General features: G+C 30.2%; 9 protein-coding genes across 9 annotated transcripts; 4 read left to right on the forward strand and 5 right to left on the reverse strand.

The window, feature by feature from the left end:
- Positions 1-231: 231 nt before the first annotated feature.
- On the forward strand, positions 232-1,050 carry GO595_009857 (SDR family oxidoreductase; the record flags this gene model as incomplete). Its single annotated transcript, XM_067923588.1, has 1 exon — positions 232-1,050. The coding sequence occupies one exon, from the start codon at positions 232-234 to the stop codon at positions 1,048-1,050; it is 819 nt and encodes a 272-aa protein (XP_067769985.1).
- Positions 1,051-4,273: 3,223 nt separating this feature from the next.
- Positions 4,274-4,639, reverse strand: GO595_009858 (serine threonine; the record flags this gene model as incomplete). Its single annotated transcript, XM_067923590.1, has 1 exon — positions 4,274-4,639. One exon carries the CDS (start codon positions 4,637-4,639, stop codon positions 4,274-4,276), a length of 366 nt encoding a protein of 121 aa, XP_067769986.1.
- Positions 4,640-4,795: 156 nt separating this feature from the next.
- Positions 4,796-5,242, reverse strand: GO595_009859 (uncharacterized protein; the record flags this gene model as incomplete). The annotated part of the gene is made up of 1 exon (XM_067923591.1): positions 4,796-5,242. One exon carries the CDS (start codon positions 5,240-5,242, stop codon positions 4,796-4,798), a length of 447 nt encoding a protein of 148 aa, XP_067769987.1.
- Positions 5,243-7,134: 1,892 nt separating this feature from the next.
- On the forward strand, positions 7,135-8,439 carry GO595_009860 (CMGC family protein kinase; the record flags this gene model as incomplete). Its single annotated transcript, XM_067923592.1, has 1 exon — positions 7,135-8,439. One exon carries the CDS (start codon positions 7,135-7,137, stop codon positions 8,437-8,439), a length of 1,305 nt encoding a protein of 434 aa, XP_067769988.1.
- Positions 8,440-8,719: 280 nt separating this feature from the next.
- On the reverse strand, positions 8,720-9,835 carry GO595_009861 (PHD-finger family protein; the record flags this gene model as incomplete). Its single annotated transcript, XM_067923593.1, has 1 exon — positions 8,720-9,835. One exon carries the CDS (start codon positions 9,833-9,835, stop codon positions 8,720-8,722), a length of 1,116 nt encoding a protein of 371 aa, XP_067769989.1.
- A 1,913-nt stretch (positions 9,836-11,748) lies between these two features.
- GO595_009862 (26S proteasome regulatory subunit rpn10-related protein) lies at positions 11,749-12,486 on the reverse strand (the record flags this gene model as incomplete). The annotated part of the gene is made up of 1 exon (XM_067923594.1): positions 11,749-12,486. The coding sequence occupies one exon, from the start codon at positions 12,484-12,486 to the stop codon at positions 11,749-11,751; it is 738 nt and encodes a 245-aa protein (XP_067769990.1).
- Positions 12,487-12,910: 424 nt separating this feature from the next.
- GO595_009863 (TKL protein kinase) lies at positions 12,911-14,890 on the reverse strand (the record flags this gene model as incomplete). The annotated part of the gene is made up of 1 exon (XM_067923595.1): positions 12,911-14,890. The coding sequence occupies one exon, from the start codon at positions 14,888-14,890 to the stop codon at positions 12,911-12,913; it is 1,980 nt and encodes a 659-aa protein (XP_067769991.1).
- Positions 14,891-15,323: 433 nt separating this feature from the next.
- Positions 15,324-16,712, forward strand: GO595_009864 (exonuclease family protein; the record flags this gene model as incomplete). Its single annotated transcript, XM_067923596.1, has 1 exon — positions 15,324-16,712. One exon carries the CDS (start codon positions 15,324-15,326, stop codon positions 16,710-16,712), a length of 1,389 nt encoding a protein of 462 aa, XP_067769992.1.
- Positions 16,713-16,774: 62 nt separating this feature from the next.
- GO595_009865 (obg-like ATPase 1) lies at positions 16,775-17,947 on the forward strand (the record flags this gene model as incomplete). The annotated part of the gene is made up of 1 exon (XM_067923597.1): positions 16,775-17,947. The coding sequence occupies one exon, from the start codon at positions 16,775-16,777 to the stop codon at positions 17,945-17,947; it is 1,173 nt and encodes a 390-aa protein (XP_067769993.1).
- Between the last annotated feature and the right edge of the window lie 14 nt (positions 17,948-17,961).

Genomic DNA, 17,961 nt, shown 5'->3' on the forward strand with positions numbered 1-17,961 from the left:
AAATAAAATAATTAGTAAATGGCTTTTAAACCCATTTTTTTCAAATGTTCGGAAAGAATAATGTTCATAATTGGACGATTTGTTTATCATGTGATATTTATAGGATGAAAACATTCATTTTTTATTCGCTGTGATGGGTATTCAATATGCGATAATTTTTCTATGTGCTAGCACAGAAAAATCACCAAACGATAAATTTTCAAAGATGCTCTTTTTGCTTCACATTCTTTAATGAAAGTTTGGTTTGTTACAGGAACATCAACAGGAATTGGCCACGAACTTGTTAAACTTCTTCTTGCACGTGGCGATAAAGTTATTGCAACATCTCGAACACCCGAAAAATTAATAGCTTCCATTGGCCCTGTTTCAGAAAACTTCCTTCCAATTGCACTTGACCTCAATTCTGAGGAGAATATCAAGTCTGTTGTTTCCAAATCTATTGAACATTTTGGTCATATTGATGTTCTTGTCAATAATGCTGGTTACGGACAAAATGGTACATTTGAAGAAACTTCTGAGGAATCTATCCGCAAAAACTTCGAAATTAACTTCTTTGCTCCTCTTCGTATTATTCGTGAAATAATGCCACATTTCAGGTCACGTAAAAGTGGTACCATTTTCAATGTCGCATCTATTGCAGCCTTCCATTCCTTCTATGGCATGGGCACATATTCTGCAGCTAAGATGGCACTTCGTGGAATGACGATTGGAATGCGTGATGAATTTAAGCATTTCGGAGTTCGTACATGTTGTGTTGCTCCAGGTCCATTCAAGACTGCATTTTATGACCAAAGTGGTCAATCTGATATTGTTATTGATGATTATGAAGAACTCCGTAAGACTCTTCCACCACGTGTTATGAAGTGGAAATGGGAAGACAATGTAAAGGGAGCTCAGCTTATCATCGATGCAAATGAATTAGATGAAATTCCAGAAACATTGTTCTTAGGAAAAGTTGCAATCGATGTCGTAAGAGGAGACCTAAAGAAAATTAATGACGAAATGGATAAATATGAAGAAATGTGTTCACATTGTGGAGCAGAGTTATAAACAGTTTAGTAAAAACTGAAAGATTCAAAATATTCATTATATATTTTAATTAAAATTTTCAAGCTATCTAAAAATAAAATATTAATTTATCAAAATAAGAGATGTTTTTGTCCTAATTATGCGTGATGACAAATATAAAATATTAAAAAGAATGATTAGTTTCAAAGTTTATTTAGTTTTCTGTTATGTTGAAGCATTCTCTAGAAATAATTGAACTATTTCATTATAATTTTTTTCACATGCAAGTATAAATGCTGTATTAAATGTTTTAAATGATTTCCATAACTTATTTTTAAATTTTATATTATTTAGTTAAACATCAAAGTTTTTAAGCGGACATCACGAATATTGATATCAATACCTTTTTGTTCAAGAAGTAATTTCACTATTTCAGTAAAACCATTTGCAGATGCTATCATTAAAGCTGTCCAGAAAAATAGAAATAATTTCCATATATTATTTTTGAAACAGGATAAAATAATTGAAATAAATTTTAAATGAAAAAAATAAAAATTTTTTGCATTGATATCTATTCCTTCTTGTTCAAGAAGTAGTTTGACGATATTTGTGTAACCTTTTGCAGTTGCGATCATAAGTGCCGTTTTAAACAATTACTATAATCTCCAAATATTATTTTTTGAATATTAAACTATTAGAATATATTTTAAATTAAAAAAATAATTTCCTTTTTCATTAAAAATGATATCATCTCGTTTAAGTAGTTCTTTAACTATTATATAATTACCATTATCACAAGCAAGCATAAGCGATGTTTCAAATATTTTGATTGATTTCCACATATTATCTTAAAATATAAAATTATTTAAAGAAATTTTAAGTTAAATAAATAAAGAGCTTTATCATTGATATTAATTTCTTTATGCTTGAGAAGTAATTTAACAATTTCTATATAATTATTTAAAACAGCTATTAGAAGTAATGTTCTATATAAAATGAATATATTTTAAATACATTCGTAAAACATTAAATTATTAAAATAAATTTTAATAAAAACGAATAAATATCTCGATCATTAATGTCAATTCCTTCTTTTTCAAGAAGCATTTTAACTAATATAGTATTGCCATTTTCACATGCAAGCATAAGTGCTGTTTCAAATTATTAAGATATTCTTCAAAAATTTTTATGATATATCGAATTATTAAATAAAGTATTAAATTGGATAAATTAATATTTTTGTCATTGAAATCAATTCCTTTTTTCTCAAGAAGTAATTTTGCTATACTATTATTTCCATTTTCAGCTGCAATCATAAGTGCTGTGTTAAATAATTTTAATAATTTCCAAATATATTCATTTAATGAGAAATATATAAAGCAAATAATAAATAAAAGAATAAAACATCTTTTTTATTGAAATCAATTCTTTTTAGACCAAGAAGTAATTTGATGACTTTTTCATGATTATTTTGAGATGCAATCATAAGTGCTGTTTGAAATAAATAAAATTATTTCCAAATATTAATATTTAATAAAAAAATATTAAGATAAACATTTAAAAGAACAAATAAACATTTATTGCATTAATATCAATTCTTTTTTGTCTAAGAAGTAATTCAACTATTTCGGGATAACCTTTTTCAGATGCAATCATAAGTGCAGTTTGAAACAATTTAAATAAGTTTTAATAATAATTTTAAAACATATAATTATTAAAAGAAATTTCAAATAAAACAAATTAACATCTTTTTCATTAATATTTATTTTTCCTTGCTCAATAATATATTTAACAAGTTCAATATTTCCGGATGCTGATGAAAATATCAAAGTAAATTTTGGCATTTTATTATTTTGCAAAAAATGCTTAATAAGATATAAGTTTCCAAGTTTGGCTGCTTCGTATATAATCATTTCATCAATTTTCATTTCTTCTTTTTCTAGGAATGAAAGAATTTCATAATTATCACTTATAACACAAAAATATTTTAGATCATTAATGTTCTTTGGTTTCATTTGAACGTTTGCTTGTTGTCTATTTAATGTTACATTGAAAGATAATCGAGTTCCTGAATTTGATGAATTTTGGAATTTTTCAAATTTATTTTCATAAATATATTTAAAGATTTCATTTTGATGAAATGTAATAGCAGTATAATACGCACCTTTAAATGATGAATGATTTTGTTCACATATATGAACTATTTCAAGATTCCCACCTGCAACTGCATATTTACCTGTTTCCTTTATTTTCGATTTGTTTAATAATAAATACCTAAAACACTTAATTGATCCAAAAAATGCTGCATAATCAATAAGTGGAATATATTCTTGGTTAATAAACGAATATCTTTCATAAAGTGATGGTTCTATTGTCTGTTTGAAATTAAATTTTGTTTGTGATGAAATTTCTTGAAGTTTTTCAACATTATCGTTTCGAATTATTTTTGCAATTTCATTTGGATTAACTCCTTCTTGAACATATCTCTTATGAAGTTCAAAATCATTTTGTGCTAATTCATCATAACTATTCACGAATGATCTTTCTATTGGATCAATATATTCCGAGTTTTTGTTTTCTATTTCTGTTTTATATTGTGCAAAATATTTTGATGATATATGTTTAGTAATGTTTTCATGAATTAAATTTCTTTCAATCATTTGCTCAATTAGGTAATATGCTTCTTGTGATTTAATATCAGATATATATTTAATAAAGATTTCTAAGATTTTAGGATAATCTTTGCTTATTTCTTCTTCTTTCACTTGAATTATTTTAACATATTGTAAGTATATATTGATTTCATTCCTTTTTGAGTAAAATGAGAAATATATCAAATTACTTATAACTAAATTGAAAGAATATGGAAAATTCAAATCAAATATATTCATCGTTTTTTCAACTGATATTTCGAGATTTTCTTCTGTTAGATTTAATATAATTTGCTGTAGCGTTATTAGTAATTCAATATAGTTTCTAAGATAGTTAGAGGCTTCATTTTTTCTTTTTAATGGGTCCTTAATAGTATTGATATTATTTTGGTTGCAATCCTTTATCATTGAGCATTAAAAATGATTTGTCAGAGTCAACCACAACATTCAAAAAGTTATTTCAAATTGTTAACAATATCGACTTTTCTAATTATTGGTGATGAAGCTGTTCAATGTTTAATCCTCATGGTGATATTCTAAAAATTTACAAAGTTAGCATGTCATCACTCATATAAAGGAAACTCTCTTTGATATGTTTATGTTTAAAAAAAAAATTATAATGATTCATCATAACCATCATTTGTGTTAGGTAAAACGCATTTAGTTGATCCTTCGGATTTTTCGCTAATCGTTCCATCTGGGCATTTCAAACAAGTCACGAAAGAAGATGAATCAGTGGAATTTGAGAAATAACCATTTGGACATGGTTTACACTTTTTAGTACCTTCTTCATCAGAATAATATCCATCAGGACATTGTGTGCATTCTCTTGATTCTGGTATTGGACTAAAAAATCCTTTTGGACATTTAACACAATGATGTTCTGTTCCACGTGGCCAATATTCACCTGATCTGCATGGCTTGCAGTCATCACAATATGCATTACCAGAATGTAGATAGCATAAAAACAACCCAAACATTATTTTTTATAAGCAAACGATCATTTTTTATTCAATGCAAAAGGGTACCCCAGTTCTAAAACTTAAAAAGTGAAAATTTCACAAAATTTCAATATTGAAAATGTTGAATCATGATTCCAAGCTTTACATATATTTGAAAGCACGATAGGAAAAATCTTATTTGCTTTTGATTTGTTGAGCACTTGGCCTTCTGGAGCTTGCTTTATGTATCGATTCAAGCTCATTTTGTTTCTCTACAAGCTGGGCCTCGAGTTCAGATTTCCTTTGCGTTAGCTCCTCTTTTTGCTTTTTAAGTTGCAACATTTTTCTTTGATAAGAGTTTTTTTCACGATTTTGTTGTTCTTCCAATTGTTGCCGCCTTTTTTCCAAAGCATCCAAAGCTTTGTCCAGTTCATCTTCTGATGGTATTTGTTGTGATTCATTTTTGTTCTTAGCTTCTTGAGTTTGTTTAATTTGACCCTTTAGTCTACGGTTTTCTGCAAGAAGAGTATGTCTTCGTTCCTCCAATACTTTGATCTCTTTTTGAGCGGCCTGTAGTTGGTTTTTTAGTTTAAGAACACTTTGCTGTGCTTCAATAGATTCATCACTATTTTCATGGTTCATTTGTCGTAGGGCTTTAATTTGCCGCTTTGATGTATCAACTAAAACGGAATTTTCGGTTTCAAGTTCTGCCAATTGCTTTTTTTTTGCTGATATTTTATCGCGGATGGTTCGAGAATCATACTTTTTTTGGATTGAAGAAAATGCTGAGTTACACCGTTTTTCAATTGTTCCAAATTTTCCTGATAATATTATGTACATAGTATCGTACGATTGACTTGTTGTAAAATCTACTAAAGGAAGTTGTGGCATATTAATTTTTGCTTTATTCATCAGGCCTTCTAACATTTTATCTAACATACAAATTTTTGTTCTGATTTCTGAACTCAGATCTATTTTACTTTCTTTTTGCATTAAGAAAATAACGTTCTCCAAACACAAATATCCAAAAATAAATTTGATGAATCTCTCTTATTTTTAACATAATTTAATTTATCTCTCATATTATTTATGTGTTCCTTCATTATTATCCATGAATAATTTATTTATTGTTCAAATTACCTATATATTTCCTTATAAAAACAATATTTTTTTAATAGAAGATTTCATTATAATGTTGATAATCTGTTGCATGAATATGAGCCATAATTTTTGGCCAAAAAATGAAAAACAAATCTGAATTTTAATGTCTTCCATTAAAAACAATTAAAATCAAAAAATTTCTCATCTAAGGATTTATTAACACTTGATATTTATCATCATCTTCATGATAGATTTTCATACTTTTCTTCTTTCTTATTGACATATGTTTTCTTAACCAAAGTACGGCGAACACAACCCAAGTTAATGCTATCAATAAAACAGTAATATAGATTATTAGCTCGGTTTCATCAACTTTTTTATCAAAGCATTTGTTTTTCACTTCTTTGCCTTCAAGTGCTTGAACAGAAACACCGTTATCATAACTAACGTGAGCGAAGAATGAGTGCACACACTTAGAATAATATTCTTCGTCGTCATGTTTTTTAAAGCGTTCAAAATAAAAACGACCACCTGACCCACTCTTATTGAAAGCAATGAAAAATGAGCCGGTAACATCAGCTTCACAATTACTATTGCGACACATAGGTGTTGGAATGGATGTTGAAAGCGATGTGTAAAGTGAAGATACTGCAGTATCTTCAGGTCTAATTCCAAAATTAAGCTTGACTTTATGGAGGTTACTTAAAGGTGAGAAAATACAAAGTAAAAAAGAATCATCTTTAACATGAAAATTGTATCTGATATATTTACCTGCCATGAAAAAGAGCGCATGGGTGGGACAGATGGTAGAAGGAATAACCCAGTATTGGAGATAGACAGAGTTATTGTAATTTATGAATTCTATTGATGTATTTTCTAAAAATGAAAAAGCATAAGCTTTGTCAATCATATTTGGTGTATAAGTACGTGAATCATTCTTTGCAATAGTAAACTTGATATGTTTTTGCATATTTTCAGAAAACATTAAAAATAATTCATATCCATCTTCGAATTTTGTAAGTATTTGATCATTTGGATGAATTAGTAATGAACCAAATTTTTGATCTCCAATATCTATAGTATCACTAAGTGACAAAGTGAGCAAGAAAATAAACATCTTTATTGCATTATAATTTAAAATTTTGTGAAGTGATTTCAGTAATTTACAAAACTTGGTGCTCCATCACAATTGTAGATATTAGTGACCGTTAACACCCCAATATTATAACCCGATATGGGGTTATATTGGTAATAAGATAGGAATTCAAATGCTATCGATTTTAATACAAAAATTGGGACCGTTTCAAGTTTTCTTAGGTTTGAACATGATCAGTATTCAAATCAGGACGAAGAACTTTGTAGGGATTAAAAGAAAAAGCGATTACAACGTATTTCGAAATTTTCAATGAACTGAAAACTGGTTATATTTTTCAATGAAACAAAGATTATTGGACAATTCAACATTATATCTACGCGAATTGTATCATCTGATAAATTCAGAAAAATATCCTAATGCTGTGCCAACAATTGGGCGCATTTTAAATCCACAAAATGAAGGATCTGAAACCCAAGGTCACCAAATTGTTGCAGTTAACGAAATTTTTATAGACCAAGAACATCATGAGTACCGAATAATTGATGTTTTGGGTCAAGGAACTTTTTCATATGTATACAAATGTCAACTAATTTCGAGGCCAAACGAATTTTATGCCCTCAAAATCATCAAGAATCTACCTCAGTATTATGAAGCGGGCATTTCAGAAATTTCCATTCATGAGATATTAAAAAAATCCAAACCACATCCTGGTAAAAAATATATTTCCAAGCTTCTATCAACCTTCGAAGTTGGTGGCCATATTTGTATGATTTCACCATTATATAATCGTTCATTATTTGAAGGATTATGGCAAAATGACATAATTGAAATCCTTGAAGGCATTCGAAACATTATGCAGCAACTTCTCCTTGCTTTAGATTTCATGCATACTAATGGTATCATTCATTGTGACATCAAACCAGATAATATATTATTTACTGATGACTTTACCACAGATATCGTCGTTGTTGATTTTGGATCAGCCACAACAGATCCCTCAGGGGTAGGGCAGTATTTACAGTCACGATTTTATCGAAGTCCAGAAGTAATTCTTGGACTTCCATATAATCAGCTAATTGATATATGGAGCGCAGGTTGTATTGCTGCTGAACTTTATTTAGATTTTGTTTTATTTGCTTGTGAGAATGAAGGCGATTGTCTTTATTCGATGATTGGTTTACTTGGTCCAATTCCTGATTCTGTTATTCAATTATCACGTAATTGGTGGAAATATTATAACATGACTCCACATATGTTTCAACTTAAAGGAGATCCATGTTATTATCTTTTACACAAACATTATTATCATGAAGTGTTCGAACAAAATGGAATTACATCATTAACAGAAATGATCGAACATCATCATCGAATAGAATCGGATGAAACATTGAAGAAAGTCGAATGTTTCGCAGATTTCGTAAGAAGATTATTGGATTATGACCCAAGAAGTAGAGTCACCGCTGAGCAGGCATTGCAGCATCCATTCATAAAGGGAGAAGTAAACTTCGAAAAATGGATGCCGCCAATTGCGAAAAGACCGGGCTTTTGCGTCGCAAGAAGAATGTTATTTCCGAATTGTTTCAGAAAGATTCATTCAGATGGTGAAATTCTTTCAAGAAACAATTTCTTAACGCTGATATAAAAAATATCATGTTTTTAAATAATCGATTCCATGAATTCATTTTTTGGTTATTTTATTTACGAAAAGTATATGTTATGGATTAAATCGAAATATTTCGATTTATCTATGCATACCTGCGGCATAAAGCATTTTGAATATTTTGGGAGAAATTTGTTGGTTACGGTAAATAATAACTTTTACATCTAGTTTAAGATTTTTAATTATAATTTTTATGTTTTTGATGAGTTTCAAATTTAAAATGAAATATTGAATTAAATCAGATTTAGCTAAAAATATTTATTTATTCTTGTGGCATTTCGGAACTTGTGGGCAAAAAGTGAGGAATCATCTTCATTACTTCTTGTGTGTCTCGGATTGCTTGCAACAAGTCGTTCCAAATAGGCGTTGGCTGGCATGCATCCTGATAACGTTGAACGATTGGCAGAACCGAAGCCAGTTTTTTCCGTACGAAGCTTTTGACTGCTTTTGCCATTTCGTATTGGCAATAAATGCATATGAAGGGATCAACATCCTGCGAGTTTTGAAGCCGGACGCAATCGACGTGAAGCCATTTCTTGCAAGAATCGCATAAAATCATGACGTCACTTTCATGATTTGAGTTACATATACACCGTGTCATGTCTTCAGTAATTTGGTCTGTTTCTATGTTATTATCTGTTTGGTTATGTGGATCTGTTGGATCAATATCTGAATTTGTACTCGTCATATCAGTGGTCATAAGAAAAGTAGACGCGAGGTTGTATTGCCATTCTGGTATTTTAGGTGTGGAAATTTTTCTGCTTTGTGCTGATTGTGGAATTGCTTTGGTAACGGTCATGGCGGGTTGAATGGTTATTGTTTTCTTCTGTGGCGAAATAGGTGGTGGTGGCGGAGGAGGAGGAGGATTTATTGAAGAAGTCGGAGGTACCGGAGTAACTTTCTTGACAATAGATTTGGTAACAACTGATTTGGTAAGAGGAGTCGTTAATTTTCGAGAATTTGCTTCTGGTGTGTCAACAAGTAAAGAAACCATAGATGGTGCCCCACGATGTGTCTTGACTGAAGGAGGCTTACTCTCATTGATTGGGTTAGCAAGAATTTCGATCCTTTTGAATGGACGTTGAGTTGGTTCAGATGAACTTTCATTTCTTGTGTTTTTTTCTATATTATCATTGAAATCTCCTGATGGTTCTTTTACTTGATTTGCTGGTTGGTCAAATACTTGAACGTTATTTAAATTATTTTTTTGCTCTACTTCTCCAGATATTGGCTCATGGATTTCTCTAATTTCTTGAGTTATGTTTTTTTCAACATTACTTGATTTCTCTATTTGATGGTTCCCTTCTTGTTGTTCATCAGGAGGTTTTTCGTATTGGTTATTTTCTTCATTTTGATTTGCCTCATCATTTAGAGACATATCAAAATATTTATCGCACTTTTATTAAATGAGGGTGCCCCGAATATGGACCGTTTATTTTTAACGTATATCTGTGACGTTAAGATAAAATGAATGATTTAATATCAGAGATTCCACAATTTTTGCAAAAGATTTCTTCACATGTTGATATGAATAATAAGAAGCAAAAAAATTTATATGAGTTCCTCCAATTGCATTCAGATGAATCTCAAACATTACAAAAATTTATTAAATTACTTCTTTCAATTATTTTAGAATCAAATACTAATAGCACAATAAATAGACTTTTGTCATATCTTAAAAGTCATGTTTCATTATTACAAGCAATTACACAAAATCCAGATTTAGCTTCACTTTTTCTAATTGGAGAAAATGGTAATCAATCTTTCACGAACCTCCAAAAATCTATTCTTTCTGAGCAAGCTGCACGTACACGAAAATTTATAAGTGATTTCAATGTTAACGTTAATAACACTTCAATTGGTGATTTTAAATCATACTTTACTAATCCAGAAGATATGCCTAATAAAATAGATGAACTTAATCAGCTCAAAGAAGAAATTAAAAATTCAAAAAATTTAATTGAAACTAAAAATGCTTTCGAAGAAGTTTGTTCAACTCTTGAAACAGTTTTTCTTTTCAATGATTTACTTCTTAGGAAATTTACATTATTAAATAAGCAAACGAAATCAAAAGATTCTCAAAAAAATAAAAATATATATGAAAAAGAGATAAAATCACTTCATGAACAAATAGATTTACTTAAAGAACAATTAAAGCAAGATTTTTATAGTGATGATTCTTCTGAATACCAAAAAAATGAAAAAGTCACAAAATCAAAGAAAACTGTTCAACATTTGAATTCAAATGCAAATGAAATGATTCGTTTTCTCCAAAATAAATTGGATCACATTCAAAATGAAAACAAAGAAATGAGAGAAGCTCTTGAAAAAGCAAATCTTAATTATATTAATATTAATGACGAACTTAAACGACAATCACTTGAAACTATATCACAAAATAAGGCATTAAAAAAAGAAAATACTTTATTAATAAATCAAGTACAACACCTTCAAGAACAAATCAATAATTATCAAAAACAAAATTCCGAAAATGAAATAATTATTTCAAAAATAATGAAAAAACTGAATAAAGAGAAATCGAATTCATTAATATTGTTGCAAAATCAAACACAACAAAATAATAAAATCGAAGATCTTAAACAACTACTTAAAAAAACAGAGCAAAGACTTAATGATTCTAATGTAAATTATTTAGATTCAAATAATCAATTAAAAGAAATACAAAAACAATATAATAGAACAAAAGAAGAAAATTTAGAATTAAAAGAAATGCTCCAACAATCATCTCAAGATACTGAAAAAGCAATGAAAGAGAAAGCTCTTTTGATAAGACAACTAAATAGAAATGGAATTCCTAAAGAAACTGATCCAAAATTGGAAAGAAAAATAATTAAATTAAAACAGAAACTTAAATCAGCATTAGCATTTATTAAGAAACTACAAAAACAAATTGAAGAATATCAACGTCAAAATGAATATAAATCAAGTTTAATATCAATTTCACCTTCAATATCATCAATATCAAATGAAATTTATACAGTAGAAACTAATTCTTTTGCATTAAGTGATTCTGTTTCAAGTTTTCAATCAGAAACAGCTTCACTTAGTCCACAATTAAATGATTTAGATAAAGCTATATTAAAACTTGAGGAAACAGTTGTTCGATCGAAAAAAAGCCAACCAAAATAAATGAAAAGTTTTAAATAAATATTAAATTATTTTTGAGATAAATTTATTTAAAAAAAGTTTTATAATTTTCTAAAATTAATAAAATTTATTAAATAAATATTTTTTTTTTTTTTTCAATAAGTAAAAATAACAAAATTGGAGTTAATCGCTATTCCCTTTTTTTGGATAAAAAATTGTTCTGTCTGTCGAATTTTCGTCAAAGTGCTTATACACATCTGTGACAGTCTTTGTCTTTGCTCTGTGGCGTGTGGTCTTTTTTTTAACTCTTGGGCTTTCGATTGTATCAACATTCTTTAATGCAATTCTTGTAGGCCTTTGCCCAAAACCGAGTTTGGATGATAGAACTGAGTCACTGAGTATTGTTGGTGACGTTGGAATATGAACAAATGAGCCTTTTTCATGGTTGTATAATAATTTTAAAATTGGAATATCATTTGGATCTAAACCAAAAACAACTACGTCCAAAATAATTTGTTTTTGGTTAGCCTCACGGTTAAGTTTCTGTGCTTTTTCTTTTGTTAAATCATGAATTGAACCAATAAAAATTATTATATGTTTCTCTTCAACATTACTCCCGCAATGATTAAGTGATAAAAAAGCTGATCTTACTCCTTTTTCAATGAGAATTTTGCCCCCTGTTGAAATATTTTGTAATGCTTGCTCTAATTTTTCTTTACTTGATGTAAATGAAGATCTTATCCCAAATTCATCACTTCCAATTGTTGCAATAGCAATTTGACTATTTAGATTTAAATCCAGATAATGTTGTGATAATCGATCAACTGCAACTTTTTGCGCTTCAATTCTAGAGGGATAAAAATCACCATTAATTGTTGGAGATGAATTATCAATTAGCATAATAACTGCTTTCGTCGCCATTTTATCGTAAGGAGAAAGAGTTTGCGACTTTTTGTATACTGTTACTTTGGTGAATAAGCCATACTGAATTTTGATCGGAAAAAATGAGAATTGAATAGTTGAATTTGACTCGCTTTGAATTCAGAGAACTCATAGAATAAATTATGACCACAATTTTCTATTCGAATAGAAAAAAGACTTGTGTGTAAACTAATCAAAAAATGAGTACTTGAATACCAAATTTCTTATTCCAATATTGGAGCGAATTCATAAAAATTTATAAACCAAAAAATTGATAATTTTCATATATAACAAAAAATTTTACAAATAGTTTCATAATAAGCATTTTCCTTTAGATTCCAAATTCAAATTAAAACTTAGTCGTTATCAAAAATTTAAATGAAGATTTATTGTTTATGGATGCAAATGCATTCAGGTTGTTGAATTACTTTTGATCCTTAAGGAATATTTCGTAGTATTCATTTAATTGTTTTAATGCTTTTTGAGATTTACTAGATTCCTTTTTTTCTTCACATATTGAAATTAATGTATTTAATGTTCCCATTCCAACATTAGCTCTTAGTAACAAAATTCTTAAAGTCTTTTTGTTTCCACTCTTAATAGCGCATTCGAATGAAGAAATATTGGTGATTCCGTCGTTATAAGATGCACGAGGATTTGCACCATGATCAAGTAAAAACTTAAGTACTTTATTATAGCCTTTTTCAGCAGCCAAGCAAACTGGATGTAATACCTTCGGCTTTACACATTTAGGTTTCTTAATATCAGCACCATAATCATTGATTAACATTTCTAATGATTTTATATTATTTCCATCAACAGCTTCTATTACATATTTATCTAATTCGCTAAGTTCAAAGTCATCACATCCTACAAGAATATTAAGTCCAAATTTGAGTGTGTCTGGTGCATAATTATGAGCAGCTGCTCGAAGAAACATTAATGATGTCAAATCAGTATTTTGTTCATACATTGCAACAATACAAAGAAAATTATTCTTCATTGCATAATATAATCCATTTAGCTCATCATCATCCGTTTTCACAACTGATTTACCAACACCAAGAAAAAGTGAAATAATTAATTCCCATCCATACATACATGCATTAATAATTACATCTCTTCCATATGAATTAGAAACTTCTAATTCACCTCCAAGTAATTTTAATAACATTATTAAGTCACGATAACCTTTCTTGGCCATTTCAGTTATAAGATATTCTCCTGAAAAGGGTACTTGTTTATATTCTTTCCCATCTTTACCCTTGAAGCCTACAAGTTTGTAAAATTTGCCTTGATTTTGGTATATCGTTCTTTGCCTGTAAAAGTTAAGAATAGGTGAAGGTTGAGCATTAGGCGCACATTGTTGGAATAATGGTTCGAAACCGCTGAAGTTATTCATATTTGGATTAAATGTATTAATCTTAAATATTATATCGTAATTACGACATTCAAATGCATACCATACAAGAGAAAGATTATCTAAATAATCACCACCTTCAATAGACATATTATGTTTGCTAATAAGATGTTGAACCATTTCTTGAGAATGCCCGATACATGCTGCGCATAGACAGCCGTTAATATCGGTTTCGCCCATAGAATAAAGACGTTCGAAAAGTTCAATGTCACCGTTATAGCATGCGGAATGAATTGCACGCCAACCATGAAGATTCGAGATATTAATAGGAACTTTTTGAGAAAAGAAGAAATCTATAACTTTCTGTGATTTGAAAAGAATAGCTAATGAAAGAATAGATTGTGTGTCAGAACTAAGGCCGCCTATGGAAACACTGTATTTAGATTGATTGGATCCGTCAGTCTTATAGAGTTTTTTAACAGTATCAATATCATCTTTAATAATAGCTGAATCAAAGTCACTGCCATCATAACAACGTTCGAAGCGATAAACTTTAAAATTATCTTTACTACCTTCACGATATTGTTCTTGAGTGAGACCATAACGTTTAATTATCGCGTCTACTCCATGAACAGAGACAAGTTCAGGAGCTAAAATTGAAGAATAATAAGAACCAGCTTTATAATGATAAGCATTGATAGCATCTTCAGGTGTGAAAACACCAAAATCACAACAGCAAAAGAAAAAGAATTCACTCTGATGAATAGTGATATATGCTAGATTTTTTCTTTGTTCTTCAGTAAAAATTTCCAAAGATAATTGTGCAAGAGCTTCCGCATTTTTCCTTTTGAAAGGCGTTACAGCAGCTAAAATTATGCTAAAAAAGTCGGTATAATATATTGGATCAAAAGTTCGATAAAGTTTTATAATTTCTTCTTTATCTTTTTGATCTCCTTCGTAGTTGCGAAAGAAATTAAGGTAATAATTGCACTGTCCTACAAATTTAAGTATATTTTCCTTTGCAAATGGTTCGTCAGCATCCATTCTTTCAAAATGTGAAGTTACTTAACTGTTATTTAAGTTATTTCAATTGCCGTTGGGAAGAATTGGCAACAAGTTTATTAAACGGGCGCCTTCGAATGGAACTACGATGAAAAAATTTCTGAAATTTTCTGTAACCACAAAAATAAACGGTCTGCAAATTGAATACTTTACACTCAGAAAAAGTTGATGCATAGGTGATTGAAAAGTAGTTAAAAAGTTTCAAATGTCAAAATATGTAAGTCGACCGTTATAATAGTCTGAAGTCTATCGTTTGACAATTTTGTGTAATATTACACAATTTTATTCTAAAATTCATCATTTTATTGGGTTTTAATTATTATTTCATATCACATGTCAAATGGCTATTTCATATTTTGATATTTTTCCCGACGCAAAATTTTCTATTAAAATCAAAAATCCATCTGCAAAGCAAATGTTTTCCGCAGAGCCATTGCATGTACGTGATATTATTTGTTATTTATTGATTGGAACAAGATTACCTGATTGGCTTGAATTTAAGCATTCTGCGCTTTGTCATCATGTATTTTTTCTTGGATTTGCTGGTATTGATAGTTCATATTACAACATTTTCAAAGATAGCTTTTCAACTTTTAAATCATTAAGAAACGGATTTCCGGTGATTGTGCTTGCACACGAAAGAGGTGGCGCTTTGTTACCTGCTATTGATACTGTGCTAGGAGTTGCATCTCATTCGAGTTTTAACTATAAATCATTTGATGAAATGTGTATATCTACAAATGACCAATATGATAATGGATACCCTGTTGAGCCAAATGAAGGTATACGACATTTTAATCGTCCACTTAGGTGTTCGCAATATAATATGAATCCGCTTTCTGAAGAAGAACTCAGTCATTTTAAGAAACTTCCCAAACTGAGTGAAGGCTCTCATTCACTTATTGCGATTGATTGTGAAATGATTACAACAACAGAAGGGGATGAACTTGTTAGGCTTTCATGTGTTGATTCTTCTGGAGAAATTATCATTGATGAATACTTTACACCTATCGGACATGTGATAGATTTTCATACTCAATTCTCTGGAATAACTCAAGAAATACTTGATTCAAAGGCCACTGTAAAATCTTTGGATGCTGTAGAACTTCTATCAAAATTTGCAGATTCAAGAACTATTATAGTCGGACATTCACTTGAAAACGATCTTCGTGCAATGAAACTTATCCATAAAAGAGTAATTGACACATCTCTTATCTACTGTTCAGACAGTAAATTTCCACATAAGCCTGGGCTTGCACGACTTTATGCTAAATATATTAAAAAGCCTTTCAGAGTTGGAAACGCAGCACATGATAGCGTCGAGGATGCGCGTGCTGCACTTGAACTTGCTCAATATGCTCTTTCTTCATCTGCAGAGTCCAGTGATGTATATTTACCAAAAATGTTTGAACAAATATTAGAGTCCATTTCATCAATAAATGTTTTCACAACGAAAACTCACTGTCCATATGCGGGTACAAATGGTAAAATTAATTGTATTTTGGGTGAAAATGATTCTGACGTATCGGCAAAACTAATTGATTCTTTGGAAAATGATCCACCAAGATTAACGTGCGCTTTTTTTAACGGACTTTGCGAGTGCGCCCCAAAAAGTGATGATGAGAAAATTGCAATTGATGAATATGATAAAATTTTAAAGAACTTTCTTGAGAAAGTACCCAATAATTCTGCTATCATTATTTACACAGGAAATGGAAACCTTGAGCGTTTGAAATGCTGCGTTAATCATAGCGCTGAATTAGTGATGTGTAGGCAAGGATTACTTTGGATAAAGTGTACATAATAATTATTATAATGTTTTTTGTTCACGGCCACAGGGCACCCTAAATTTTGGCCACTTTGAGAATGGCTCAAAACAAGCAGCCAACGCGTAAAGCAATGCTTAAATTTACTAAAACACTCCAAATGGGTATTGTTGGAATGCCTAATGTTGGTAAGTCTCTTCTCTTTAATCTTCTTTCAAAAAGAGATTTAGCAGGAACTGCAAACTATCCATTTTGCACAATCGAACCTAAACTTGCTAGAGTTGAAGTCCCAGATGAGCGTTTCACATGGCTATGCAAACACTTTCATCCAAAATCAGAAGTTCCAGCAACATTAAATGTTTATGATATTGCTGGTCTTGTTCGCGGTGCATCCAAGGGTGAAGGTCTTGGTAATGAATTCCTTTCTAATGTTCGTGCAGTCAATGGCATTTATCATGTTGTTCGTGTATTTGAAGATGATGACATTGTTCATGTTGAAGGTAAGGTTGATCCAGTTCGTGATCTTCAAATCATTTCTGATGAACTCAAGCTTAAAGACATTGAATGGATGACACGTACACATGAAGATCTTGAAAAGAAGATGAAATGTGAACCTCGAAAATACAAAGATGAATTTGAACTTTGTACCAAAGTTCTTGATTTCCTTAAAAATGATCCACGTCCAGTTCGTGCAGGTGAATGGAATCAAGTTGAAATCGAATACATCGAATCACTTAACATTCTTACATCTAAGCCAACTATTTATCTACTTAACCTTGATGAAAAGTCTTATATCACACATAAGAATCGATGGCTTCCAAAAATTGCCCAATGGATCAAAGACTATTCTGGCGAAAAGATAATTCCATTCTCTGCCACTTTCGAACGCGAACTTATGGAAATGGAACCTGAAGCAGCAGCAGAGTATTGCAAGCAAAAAGGTACAAAATCTGCAATGGATCGTATCATCCAAACTGGATACAATGAACTTGGCTTGATTCGATTCTTTACATGTGGCCCAGATGAAGTCCGTGGCTGGACGGTCCGTGATGGAGCTACAGCACCTGTTGCAGGAGGTGTAATTCATACTGATTTCATGGATAAGTTCATTCGTGCTCAAGTATATAATTATACAGATCTTGTTGAAGCTGGAAGCGAAGCAAATGTGAAAGCTCATGGAAAGATGAGAACAGAAGGAAAGAATTACATTGTTAAGGATGGAGATATTATACTATTTTTGCATGGTGCTGGCTCAAGTTCAAAGAAGAAGTAAAAAAAAATGATTAA

Source organism: Histomonas meleagridis (assembly GCF_020186115.1).
Source record: "Histomonas meleagridis strain 2922-C6/04-10x chromosome Unknown contig_97, whole genome shotgun sequence".
NCBI lineage: Eukaryota > Parabasalia > Tritrichomonadida > Dientamoebidae > Histomonas > Histomonas meleagridis.